Genomic DNA, 13,903 nt, shown 5'->3' with positions numbered 1-13,903 from the left:
TCTTAAATATTGTAGCCCGTGGTCTGCTCGGCTGAGAACATGAAAGTTGCTGTTCACATAACAGATGGCCCGAGAGAACACTGATAACTATTCAGTGTTTGTTAACTGGTGGGTGTGTTTTACACCAAAATATGACGGCATGGTTGTTTGGCTTGGCACACCGCGACGCCACCGTGACATAGACATGGGCAACACTCAGGTTCAGGTAGGTTGGAAAGATGTGATTTTTAACATGTTACTAATCAGGTTAAGATTCATAAAAACAACAAATATAGATTTGTAACAGCATTGTAATTATGGAAAAGTGTTCATAAGCTCAGGGCAGATATCCTGTTCATATCTTTAATGTTGTCTGCAATGAAACCAAAGTGTTAACAATTGAATGCAGCTTTAGCTGAAGAATGAGAGGACACAAACGACTCGTTCCACATCTGTAAACTCTTCCAGCTTGCAGAAGAAGCCTTCTGCGACCTGGACACCCATCAAGCTTTACCGGTGATCCAGCTCTACGTGATGCCGTCCTTCTTCCTGGTGGTGCTCATCCTTGGGCTTCCCCTCAACCTGCTCTCCCTGTGGGTGTTCTGCCACCGCCTGCGGCGCTGGACCCGCAGCACGGTGTTCCTCTTCAACTTGACCCTGGCTGACACCTCGTGGCTGCTGGCCTTGCCGTACCTCATCAACTACCACCTGGACCAGCTGTACTGGAAGCTGGGGCTGCCGTTCTGCATGATTGTACGGATGTTTTACCACAACTACTTCTACCTCAGCATCTTCTTCGTCACCTGCATCAGTGTGGACCGATACCTGGCCATCGTGCACCCGCTGCGCTGTCTGGTGGTGCTGGGCAGGAGGCCGACCTGCATGCTGTGTGTGGTGGTCTGGGTGGCCACGCTGGTCCTCAGCACACCTATTGTCGGTATGACTCAGATCCAGACTTGCCCTGGGAGCAACCGCACCGTGTGCTCCCTGTACATACTGCTAAGTATGACCAGGAAAAGCCTCCCCTATTCTCTCTTTTGCTCCATCGTCGGCTTCCTCTTCCCGCTGCTCTCCATCTGCTACTGCGGCCTGCGCAGCGTCAGAGAGCTGCGTCACCGCTCCTGCCGCCCTGACCCGTTCAACAAGCAGCGGCGGCTGCGGCGGGTGCTGAGCACAGCGCTGGTTTTCTTTGCCCTGTTTTACCTGCCGTACCACCTGAGCCGCAACGCGGCCATCGTGATGCGGGCAGTCTATCCTTCCAACCCCGCCTCCTGGCGTTACGCAGACCTGACCTTCGCCCTGGAGATGTGCTTCTGCAGCCTCATCACCTGCGTGAACCCTCTGTTCAGCTGCTTCATGGGCCGCCAGTTCAGGAAGGAGTTTCACGGCACCGTCGCTGTCATGTTCTTCCAGTGTTCAGGCACGCAGGTGGCATCAATGATATCCAAGCGGGTGACGGTGAGGAAAGGGCCGGGGATTTCTACTGTCACACCTGCGTGCGCACTGCCCGCACCTAGATATGTAGAAATAACTCAGTAATGTTCTTTGAAACTATCTAGAAAACCTCTGTATGTCCTGTTTTCAATCGCCTGCTTTCTTTTGATTGGAGGAATACGATAAATAAACTGCGTGTAACAATGATTCCCAGTCTTCTTTATCTCAATGAATCTCCTATCAGTGAACTTGCTTACACAACACTGCCTCTCCGCGGTTGACTGCGTACTGTACTTTACGATCTGGTTCCACGTGTGTGAATATTATTTATTTTATTCAGAAAAAAAAATACAATCCTCAGTGTATAAAAAAGAAATTGAACAAATATTTCTATAAATGGGTCGACGTATCGTTTAACATTGAGTGTAAGCGCATCAGGTCAAACTAAAACCGACCAATAACCGGATGTAAAGAGGGAGGGTCGGCTGGGATCAATGCTTTGTGCTGCAGCAAGTTATTTATGAGCGGTCGGATATGAAATCCTTTTTATTCAGTTATATATAAATGACGGAGCGAGGTTATGCAAGTGGCAACTGTCGCTGTTAACAGATTTTTACGCAGTAATTGAATTAGCGGAGAGGAGCGTCGGAAGCGGAGGGAGGAGGGGCGCTGCGCGGAGCTGCTGACAGGTAGAGGAGCTGTGCGCTGTCCGCGGTGCTGAAACCTCCTCCGGCTGCTGCCTCACCGGAGATCTTCACCTCAGATTAGACCCGAGCTCCGCGGACCTGCACCTGCGGAAGATTTTCACTTTTCCACCTCGATTTCTCGAAGAATTCTAGTGGAAAAAGTCCCCCGCGCCCCCCCAAAAAAACAACTTTCTATTCTCTGTGTTGCTGTTTTCTAATCGCTGCGTGGATCTTAAAATGGCACTGCATGGATTAACATTGCGCAAGGCAAAAGCGGAGTTATTTGACTGCTGTTTTGTGACTGTGAAACCAGCCCTTTCAGACTGAACGTGTTTGCTCTCTTCTCCATTTTCTGGCTCCGCTTTCGAGACGTTTTCTGCCTAAAAGACAGGATCGCGTTGTTTTGGATTAAGATCTTCACAATATGCTCATTAATGCAGCACTTCCATTTATTATAGTATTGTAGAATTTCATACATCCTTTTAATATGGAGCCGGGCGCGGAAAAAGCTGCCCTTACCACCAAGGAGGGAATCAAACAGATCGCAGGAAAGGCCCTCGGAAAGATTTACAAGTAAGGAAAAGAAATCCCCATTTCTGCACGTCTTTTGATTACATAATGTTTTATGTTAAGATAAATTAAAATAGGAACTATCCAGATGTTAAGATCACACATACGAATGTCACACACAAAACGTGCACTGCTTTAAAATGTGTTTATTACAGAATTACATTGAGATCAAGAGGAAAATCTCTTCTTTATGAGATGGATCACGGACACGATGCTAAAAACAGTCGTGTGGCCCGAATATTTAAGGATCAGATATTTCCCTGGAGGATGATCCCCTCCACCAGCTGCTGTGGGTGTTTTTTAATAATTAATGAAACAGAACGAGTCGTGACACAAGGTCGGCGGATATCTATTACCTTATGTATCCATCTGTATTAATCCAAGATCGATGGGCTTCATATCAATTGACTTCGCTTTTTCTTATACTGTCAGAAGGACCTAAATGAAATGTAATCCAAAGGGAAACTGATAACTGACATGAAAGCAAACAGCTCTTCAATTTAAAATTCATAGTAAGGAAGCAGGATGTATTAATCACATGTATCAAATTTAATTAAGGCATACTTCCGATTGCAAATGCAAAAAAAGATCTTTGGTTGAATATTACGCCCGAAGAAAACGAATACTCTGGAAAACACGTAACGTTTAGAAATTACACATATTTTAGACGATTATTTGAGCAGGCACACAACATGTATTTTTTTGCTCCAGTTGTTGGACTTGATGCCAAGCTTTAGAGCAGAAACGTGACTCAAAGCTATGCAGGAAAAATACATGTTGGTTCCATTTAAACTGTAGCAGGCCCGTGAATTCACTGGATGAGGCCTGCACATTTCAATGGTATGTTGGTTCTTTAATTAACTTCAAATGTCTTTCTCCACATTTTAAATGGAAGCCAAAGCCGGATGCCAGCCTCATATTTATTGGAGCTAATAAATAAATTATAAGGGCAAAATGAACTCTTAACAACGATGATGCTGATATTGCTGCAATGCGGTATGAATATAATTCTTCCTCGTTTGTCAACGATTCTTTCTTTAACAGAAACATAGACATTTTCAGCAGGGAACGAATAAATAAAATAAAAAGCAGTTTGAATATGAAGGCAGCAGGTTTTGAATGGCCTGAGACAAAATAAAGGATGGAGATGAAACCTTGTCAAGGCCTGTCGTTGAAGGAGCACGAACTACTTAAGATGCACGCTAATTTCATCTGTAGCATTAGCTGTGAGCAGCTTGTGAGAGGCATGTGAATAAATACACGAGAAAAAAAAAGTATAAATGTAGTTGTGGCAGAAAATCAACGAAATCACACATTTTCCACTGATGGTCCTCGCTCCTTTAAACGCAACTAAATGTGAATGTTTGAACGCATGCATCCAAGTGTCGACATTTAATTTAATCTAAAGAAGAAAAAAAAAAAACTAAAAATTCCTATAATCGGCTCGTGTCCCGCAGGAGGCTGGAAAAGAGGCAGCAGACAGGTGAAGCGATCGAGCTCACGGAGGATGGGAGACCCAAGGCGGACCAGGAGCGGAAGACGCCCCTGTGTGACTGCACTTGCTTCGGGCTTCCGCGCAGATACATCATCGCGATGCTGAGCGGGATGGGCTTCTGCATCTCCTTCGGCATCCGGTGTAACTTGGGTGTGGCCATCGTCAGCATGGTCAATAACAGAACGATCCACCAAAACGGCAAGATGATCGTCGTTGAGGTGCGTGGTGACTCCTCCTCGCACGTGATCACGTGTTTAAATAAGTGATGGGAGCCAGAGCCAATAGACTGATTGATTGGTTTTAATACACACGTATAACTGGAGCACCTCCATTGAGCTCATGCGTATACTATGACATTGTATTTGTGGATATAGTAAAGGAAGACAGGTTTTTTTATTTGTATTTTTAATTTTCCTAAAAAAACAAATGCTCTGCGCTTTGATTAATTGATAGACTGCTGTCACTGCAACGGTATTGAAGCATGAATCAAATAGATCTGATATCTTTCTGACAATATTTTACACAATGACAGTATTTCACACTTAGATGAGAAGCATTTTACACCTTTCACGTTTTTCACCAGGTTCACTTCTCTTAAATGTCTGGAAAATAAATTAAAATGTGTCTTTTTTTTCCTGAAAGAAAGCGAAATTCAACTGGGACCCAGAGACCGTGGGGATGATTCATGGCTCCTTCTTCTGGGGCTACATAGTGACTCAGATACCAGGAGGGTATATCTCCTCGAGACTGGCTGCAAACAGGTAACTGAAAATAAATAAACCACGAAAGGGATAGCGTGGGGCTAGGTGTCCGTTGTATGTTCATTTTTATAATTTACAATGGAAATGCAGGTGTAATATTTGGATGTCAGTCTCACGGTTTGAAGAAAGGAGCCTGACCCGACAGCAGATATATTGGGGATTTGGCTGATGCCCACCAGGCGTGCCTCCTCATGTTAATGAGCTCCCATGGGACCACCGTGTCTAATCCTTTATGTTCAGAGGCATGGCAACCACATCAGCCAAAGCCCTGCAGTGTGAAATGTGGCTCCACGTAATGATTGTAGTATGATTTCAATGGCCTTTCTGCCTCTATAATCACATTATTTCATACAACAACTGATTAGTCAGCTGCAATTAGATGAAATGAAACACAGAAAGAACAACTAGTATGTAAAAACTCTAGAAGAAAAACAAACTATAACAAAGGCACAGCATGTACATATAGAAGCGATGCTATAAAAGCAACCAAAGTAGGATACGGCCGCAGTTTGAGTTTTTGTACGTCCACATTATGAGGTTGTTTGATTTCTCACGAGGGAAATGAAGCCTAAATAAGATGCAAATCTTTGAAGCGCTCCATCATGCCAAGTCAGCTGAGCCCACTGAGGCCTTCTGCTGCAAACACCTCCTGCTCTCACTCTCCTGTATGCAGAGTGTGTGTGTGTGTGTGTGTGTGTGTGTGTGTGTGTGTGTGTGTGTGTGTGCGCCATCCAATTAGTCCTCATCTGTGATAATTCTTCCAGTAAAAAATCCCACAGTTTGACATTGTTTTGATATTTTGTACTGTATCTGTGTGTGTTTTATGCTTGAATCAATATGGCTGCCATCTCCTTTGAATAAGATGATCTTGTTTTGATGGTATTCTGACAAATAACCCCGACACACTGTTTATCCAGAGTCTTCGGTGCTGCCATTGTGCTGACATCCATCTTGAACATGTTCATTCCCTCTGCTGCCCGGACGCACTATGGATGTGTCATCTTTGTGAGGATATTACAAGGGTTGGTGGAGGTACGAATGCACAGTTTGCACATCAGATCCTGACCTTTAACAGATTCAAAAATGATGCCTCATTATCATGCTGAGAGCTAAACTCGACCCGAATGAAATTGTCCTGACATTCTGTTTTTGACCACGATTTACAGAAATCCCCTTGTTCTCACAGATCCCCAGGCTTTCTATTAGAATTAAAAAACGAAGCCCATTAAGGAGACGTTCAATTCATTATACTGTACATAATAATCAGATTAGTCCACAAACATCGTCCCTGAATACCAGGTGGTATGTATGTTGGTTTATTCCATGTTCACATGGAAACATGCTTAACAAAAGACATGAAAACCACTTGATGCGGGCGGCGCCTCCAGCGCAACAGACATTATTTCAGAGAGAGAGATGCTATTATTAGACTGAAGGTTATACTCCTTTGTAATTTTGCTTTGCTGTATTTTCAATAGGAGCTCATGACCATTGAGAGAGCGCGCCGCCTGCGCTCAGCACCCATCGACTTATTACTGCAAATGAAACATTAGCATTTCAGGGTGTCTCCCACTGCAAGCCCCAGCAATTTGTGTCTATCAATAGTTGATTGTATGCCACTTAGTGTGTAATGAAGATTTAATAGGAGCAATTCAGTATTTTTTCATGAAGTGGGTGGTCAGCCTGAGTCTGCAATGCCTCACACCTAACCCATTAGTTTCTATTAGAAAAGGTCAGTTCCAATGCATGTCAGTTTGTTTGTTATTAACTACAATTTGTCTTGTATGTCTTTGGCAAATCAGAACAGACTCGGTCAATCAGGTGGAATCTGAATATGTAAATGATATTGACAGAAAGTGGAAAAATAGATGTAAAATGATCTGTGACTGTAACGTCATTTGTCACCGTGCAGGGAGTGACTTATCCAGCCTGCCACGGGATCTGGAGTAAATGGGCTCCGCCAATGGAAAGAAGTCGTCTGGCGACCATCTCCTTCTGTGGTAAAAAATCGACACGTTTCTGTGACCGAATCGTTAGCGTCATATTGATTTTACAATCATATTACCTCATACATGGAAAAGCAGGTTTCGAATGACAAAATATTGCTCCTGATTTGTGTGTAAAGGTGTGCTGGACATTTCTATCACTAGACAAGGGGACAAAACATGCAGTCTGACTAAGCACCTGGGATCAAATTCTGCTTGCTCATAACATTTTGTCTCGTTCAGGATCCTATGCTGGTGCAGTGATAGCCATGCCTCTGGCCGGGATCATGGTCCAGTACACTGGATGGCCCTCTGTCTTCTATGTCTATGGTGAGTATGACTGTCATGAGTAGATGTAAGGCCAGACCTGACAGACAAAAACATTGTTTCTCATACTGGTCAATTTATAAATGGTGGGCTATTTTGCTCCCATAATAACAAACTTTGTTTATTTGTACATTTCTTCTAAAATCACCAAAATGTAGCTTTAGTAGTGTCTTACCTGCATATTTAAATTTTTATTTTGCATATCTCAGAAAACTACAACACATAATTGTCTTGATGTAAGTAATCAACTGGGCAGTTTTCACCCTGCTGCAAAATGTATGTGATGCATATCCGTAAAGAGTTTTTTTTCTTGTACTCTGAGCCTGAAATCTCCACTTCAGATTAGAACATACATGCAGCAAACTTTCCCTTTATCATCCATAGACTGATTAATAGAACATTTTAATTCCTAAAATCCTGCCAAAAACGGCTTCGGACTTCGTGGGCCTGTATTGAACGATTGAGTGACATCTTCCTAGCAAGCTAGTTAGCTTTGTTGAACCTGTTGGTTCAACATTACACCTCTATCACTCTCATTGGCTGATGAAGATTTGTGATCCAATAAAATCCCAACAAAACTCTGTTCCCTTCAACCTGAGCAGATAGCTAATCAGCCAGAATACAATTACATCTCCTGTGTGGATGTGCAGAGACTTTAACTTAAATGGAGAAACAACACAAAGAAACACAAAAGATGCATCTTCTCACTTCTTATATAATGTATGTATCAGTTTGTACCACCTCCTCATTGAAGCTGTTATATGATATTGACACAGATCAAACAAACATAACTGTTTGTTATGGCGGCTCCATCTTATCAAATAAAATGGTCTAGATATCCATCCATCCATTATCTGAACCGCTTATCCTCACTAGGGTCGCGGGGCGCTGGAGCCGATCCCAGCTGGTATATGTTGTGCATCATTTTATACACCTTTCCCCAAAATGCACTCTGATATATTTGATGTCTTTAAAAAAGTTAGCATCTCCACTAGAGTACATGTTTGAGCAATTAATGCAGAGTTTGTAATTCCGGACATGTTTGGTGATGATCTGTTCAGGGTGCTTTGGGATATTATGGTACATGTTCTGGGTCTTGGTGTCCTACGAGAGCCCAGCGGAGCACCCGACCATCACTGCCGAGGAGCGCCGGTACATTGAGGAGAGCATCGGGGAAAGTGCCCAGCTGATGGGCGCAATGGAAGTGAGTTCTCGATCTGTACCCATTGATCTGAAACACCTCCACAAGTGCCGTACGCCCGGCTGATGCTCTGTTTGTCTGAACAGAAATACAAGACTCCCTGGAGGAAGTTCTTCACCTCTATGCCCGTCTATGCAATCATCGTGGCCAACTTCTGCAGGAGCTGGACCTTTTATCTGCTCCTCATCAGCCAGCCTGCATACTTTGAGGAGGTGTTTGGCTTTGAAATCAGCAAGGTAAATAAGCTCCCCATAATGCCCCGAGTTAAACATGTTAACATGGCTGGATATTTACCTCAGGAGTTGGTTGAGACCAAAAACAGAGTGAAAATAGTCTCATCATGATTAATAATGTGGCCCAACGCACAAATCACAAGGAACAATGATGGTGCTGTATAACTGCTGGATGTGTAATAAGCAACTCATGTCCCACATATCAACGTATGAGGTGATGTTAATGTTATGTTCAAAACTTTTCTGCCCAAAAGTGCTCAGAAAATTAGTTTGGACTGAAAAAGGTTTTATTGGAGTGAACATAAAATACATAGTTTGTATGAGTTTAGTTAGGAAACCTCCCAGCATGCATCAGGGCAATCATGTCAATATACCTTGAGACTTGTTCTCTGACACTATGTTCCACATTGCATACTTTTTCTTATTTCACTGCAGTTTATTATTGGCGTGCAGGTTTCATTCACTTGTGTTTACCACAGAGTCTATTTTCTGCAATAGTCCAAAATCCAGTGATAAAAATCCCACCAGTGCACCAGTGTGATGCTAACTTTCAAGAGTTGCCCCATGTTACGTCATTCCTGCAGCACTCTATTGTGTTAAAAAATGTCTCCAATGTTTCCATTGTTGTTATTGTTAGTGATCAAGAGCAAATGTCTGTAGATTGTAAAGGTTGATGACAAGCTGAGTGCATAGTGAAGTGGCTTTTTACAATTTATATTGTTTGCTTAACCTTCTTGAACGCTTTAACTTTGGTTTTATGTCAATTGACCCTGAAACTATCACACTCAATTTTAACTTGAGTCAATTCAAATAATTTTAGTGTGCCCTGTCACAGAACATATAAGTGGGATTATTTCACTCCTCTGTTATAATCTTTCACTTGGTTTAAGAAAATCCATTTAAATACCAATTCGGAAACAAAATGTCTTGTTTTGGCAATGATAGCATCCTGAAAGATCTGAAAGATTCCAGTTAACCTTAATATTTCATAATCTGCACCTTCCCTGGAGAGAGTGAAGCATGAATCAAGCCGGTTTGGCAGATGTAAGTCAGCTCCAGGGTGGGCTGCTGTGATTACTGCGAGTGAATTATTGCTCCGATGTCACTTTGCCGTCAGAGGATGAAACAGACACAAAGAAGGACTGAGGATCAAAGGAGAATCACTTTTGTTTTGACAGTTTATTTGTAGTTGCCACAACTGCTTCAGATAAAAAGTGTTTGATGGTTTCTCAGGTTGGAATCGTGTCCGCGCTCCCTCACTTGGTCATGACTATCATCGTGCCCTTAGGAGGCCAGTTAGCGGACTACCTGCGGACCCACAACCTTATGTCCACCACCAATGTCCGGAAAATCATGAACTGTGGAGGTGAGGCTTTGATAAAAAGCTCTCTGTCTATTGCTATAATACTAAATACATATTCCTCATCCGGTAACTCTCTTGTTGTTTTTAGGGTTTGGTATGGAGGCCACTTTCTTGTTGGTAGTTGGTTATTCCCACAGTAAGGGGGTGGCCATCTCTTTCTTAGTTCTGGCGGTGGGTTTTAGCGGATTTGCAATATCAGGTGAGTCTCAGAGCATTGGAATCGAGATCAAATTCCTTTGTGCTACTCAAAAGAGCACCAAACTCAGAATATTCACTCTTTGTTGCTGCAGGTTTCAATGTCAACCATCTAGACATCGCTCCTCGCTATGCCAGCATCCTCATGGGTATATCCAACGGGGTGGGTACGCTGTCAGGGATGGTGTGCCCTCTAATAGTGGGAGCCATGACAAAGAACAAGGTGAGTCATATTTATTCATACAGCGATGTGAATGTTGATACAGAACTTTTAAAGCCTCAGAAAAAGTGGTTTCAAATCTTAAGTATTCTTTCTATATTCAAAACTCAATGTGCAATAATTGAATTCAACAAGTTAGAAGTCATGAAGCCAACCTCGTCTCACTCACAACTTGTCAAATACCCACTGATGGTCAGTGTTCCTCAGCATCCAATACCGACGTATAGAGACACCGACTCAGGGCAATTTAGTAAAGTGTAAAGAGCAAAATGTTGCGAGACGGGTTGGTGGATGGGTCAACTAAACACAGGACTTGCTTCTATGAGACTGTTTGTGCAAACTTAAAGAAAGTATTAACATTTTGCCACGTCACTCGCTAGTCACAAAAGTTGCCATTGTCATTAGTCACATGTCTCGTTTGTAACTCAGTAGCGACATGAGGTGTTAGTAAGTCAAGTTAATATCAACCAAGCTTTTCCTAAACCTGTGGTTTTTGTTGCCTAACCCTAAAGTTCTGTGAAGCCATCTTGAAAAGACACCACGCATGAAACGAGTAGAAACTGACACGCCGTCCCTGAAACATAAAACATTGAGGCTCGATGTTATGTAGAGCATCAAGTATGAAGCCACTGACCAGCTGTCCATCTTTGACGGGTTGGGAGTAAGAATGTGTTGACGACAATTGACGCCAAGCGTACTGCTAAAATTTCTTTTATAGGCTCTGCTTTTAAATATATCTTAAAAATGTTCTTGTTTTATTCTGCTCTGTAGCACTTTGAGATTGCTAAAATATAAAGTGCAATACAAATAAAATGTATTATTATTATTAATTAGAGCATCTTAGACTTAGCGCCGCGACGTATTTTCCGAGGGAGACAGAACGTGTGGACTGGGTTCAGTTACAAGAGGAACTTCAATCAAATCAAACATATTTTATTGGATCATTCAAAGTGGCAGTGGCATCGCAAATACACCGCGATACAGTGCTGTGGAGTGAGATACACTTCCAGCTGAAATCACTTTAACACATAAAATACATATATTTAGCATGTGACAAATGACAAATAAACAATTAACACAGGGACACAAGATTATAAATTGTTAAATCTATTTTTCATTTCACTTAACAGTCAAAGACTTGGCTTCATCAGGTCGATGTAGTTTGCTCATATTTAACATTTGATATTTGATATTGACAGACAACCCCACAACTGTCAATAGACTGGATCAGACGTTGGCAAATCCTGATGGTTAGGCCGATAGATCATGACCAGTGGGAACAGCACAGACAAAAACTCAAATAGGAATCTGTCATGTGAAACCTATGGGGGCTGTGGCCGTACATTTAGAGCACACTGCTCATGGTAAGAGAAAACACATGATCAGGGCTTTATTAAAGAAGTGACTTAGCCTGGCTGCAACTGTTTTCTGTCTCTAGACGCGGGACGAGTGGCAGTACGTCTTCCTCATTGCCTCCCTGGTGCATTACGGGGGAGTGGTGTTTTATGGGATATTTGCATCTGGGGAGAAACAGCCATGGGCCGACCCTGAAGAAACCAGCGAAGAGAAGTGTGGCTTCATCGATGAGGATGAGCTGGCTGAAGAGACGGGAGACACCACGCAGAGTTACGGCGCCATGGGCGGCCCGGCTAAAAGCTACGGGGCCACGGCACAGCTGAACGGGGGTTGGGTTTCGGACTGGGATAAGACGGAGGAGTATGTCCAGGAACCGGTCGGAAAGGTGTACGCCGAGCGCGGCTACTCTTAAGCCAGACTAGTCTGTTTACAGAAACGGACTCTCCATCACGGATTGCACAACATTAACTTAGATATTTAAATCCATTCTGTGTATTCAAGTAACTAGTTTGAAAAAGCCAATGTAAAGAAATAGTTTATTGCAATGCAGAACAATCCTCGTTAGATTCTCACACGTCTCTCATCACATCTACCTACAGTAGGGCTTCACTATAGAGAGAGCAAAGAAAACTGCAGGCCTATGTTGTACTTCTTAGGTACTCAAACCTCATCAATCTACTTGAACAACATGAACCAGATGACACTGCAGTTGACCATCGTATAGGGTCTTTCTCTGAAATACCACTCTGATTGCACTGAAACTATAAGTATTCTACAACAAGATTTTATTCTGTTTCTCAAATGTGTTTTATGTACTGTATATACCTGTATACTGTTTCTGTGAGACTATTGTGGATTTTGGGTCGTTGATCTGTGTTAACATTAATATAAAAGGCCATATTTTTCATGGACAGTACCTTTTCAGGGAGATGTCTGCTTGCAAAAAAAGGTCTCCTCCTCCAGCGAGGCCTATAATACACTATAAGACAAAAATAGCGTGAGTGAAGTTGAAACCGTAGTGTTTTAGTGTGTGTTTGTTGCATGAATTTGCTCAGATCAATGTTTCAGATGCAGCCGCCTCACAGTCATCGATAGTCCTTATTCGGCTCGCTGCTTTGTTCTTAGATAAGCGTCTTCTGCCATAAAAAATAATAAGATGAACTTTCATTATCAGGTGCCAGTCGTGATGTGAGACAAATCAAAAAAGTTTTGAAGGCGATTGCTCAGAAGACATTGTTTATTGATGTTTGGTGTGCACTGCAATAAATTCTGTGTACCAGCCGCCACCCATCACATTCTGTTTTGTAATGTAACACTGGCTTGCTGTATCTAACTGTAATTGTTTTGGAGTCATGTGATGCTCAACATTAAGGTGTGTGTTTTAACAAATTACTAGTGTCTGGATAATCCATCTTTAGTGCTCATGATGCAGGACGTGTTGCATTTTGACAGCGAGGAATGCAGTAATGTATGTGAACAACCAGGTTGTTGTGCTCTCTTGGTGTTTCTTGGTTGTTCTCATTGTCACCAAAAGTACTTTGTTGACACTTTGATATTGTCACGTTTGAGTGGACCTTTTGCGTTAATAGATCGCTCTTCCACCTGAATTCATTTGCTATTTGAACACTTTCTTTATTTGCTGTATGGAATTTGCAAGGATGTTTAAAATATATAAATATTTAAGAATGTTTAAGATGACCAAAAGATGCTATTACGGCTTTGTGCCTAAAGTTTATGTAAACAGATAAATGTGATTTTATGGCTTCTAATATTGTGTTTAATGAAGAGGTATGTTGATGTCAAAAGTGTTAAAAGTATAAAAAATACTATCATTTTATAAAAAAACTAAACAACCAAAAGTCATCCCTTTGTCGTTCGTCTGTTTCTGGTGTGTGTTGATGTGATGGAGCACAGTCAGCTGTTTATCTAAAGGTTAGTGGTCTTCAGAGACTGGAGCCAGACCACCTCACCAGTTAACCACCTTCTCCAATCAGTGCCGTGCATCACCAATTCTCTCCACGTTACTCATTAGTAAATCAATGTCTGAGGTCTCTGGAGTCTGGGGGGGGGTTATTGGACCCTGTAGCTTGGTAATTGG

General features: G+C 42.4%; 2 protein-coding genes across 2 annotated transcripts; both read left to right on the top strand.

Moving 5' to 3' along the window:
- The first annotated feature begins 513 nt into the window (after nucleotides 1-513).
- Nucleotides 514-1,518, top strand: LOC137804484 (P2Y purinoceptor 6-like). The gene has a single exon (XM_068603757.1). It carries the CDS (start codon nucleotides 514-516, stop codon nucleotides 1,516-1,518), a length of 1,005 nt encoding a protein of 334 aa, XP_068459858.1.
- A 387-nt stretch (nucleotides 1,519-1,905) lies between these two features.
- slc17a6a (solute carrier family 17 member 6a) lies at nucleotides 1,906-13,668 on the top strand. Its single transcript, XM_068603740.1, has 12 exons — nucleotides 1,906-2,672; nucleotides 4,127-4,382; nucleotides 4,807-4,925; nucleotides 5,843-5,957; nucleotides 6,838-6,925; nucleotides 7,154-7,240; nucleotides 8,299-8,441; nucleotides 8,525-8,674; nucleotides 9,905-10,037; nucleotides 10,123-10,233; nucleotides 10,325-10,452; nucleotides 11,888-13,668. Exons 1-12 carry the CDS (start codon nucleotides 2,587-2,589, stop codon nucleotides 12,215-12,217), a joined length of 1,746 nt encoding a protein of 581 aa, XP_068459841.1. The 5' UTR covers nucleotides 1,906-2,586; the 3' UTR covers nucleotides 12,218-13,668.
- Nucleotides 13,669-13,903: the final 235 nt, after the last annotated feature.

Source organism: Clinocottus analis, unplaced genomic scaffold, assembly GCF_023055335.1.
Source record: "Clinocottus analis isolate CAN_PGR_092001 unplaced genomic scaffold, fCliAna1.0.p SCAF_6, whole genome shotgun sequence".
Classification (NCBI taxonomy): Eukaryota; Metazoa; Chordata; class Actinopteri; order Perciformes; family Cottidae; genus Clinocottus; species Clinocottus analis.
This window is presented reverse-complemented; position numbering and strand designations above follow the sequence as displayed.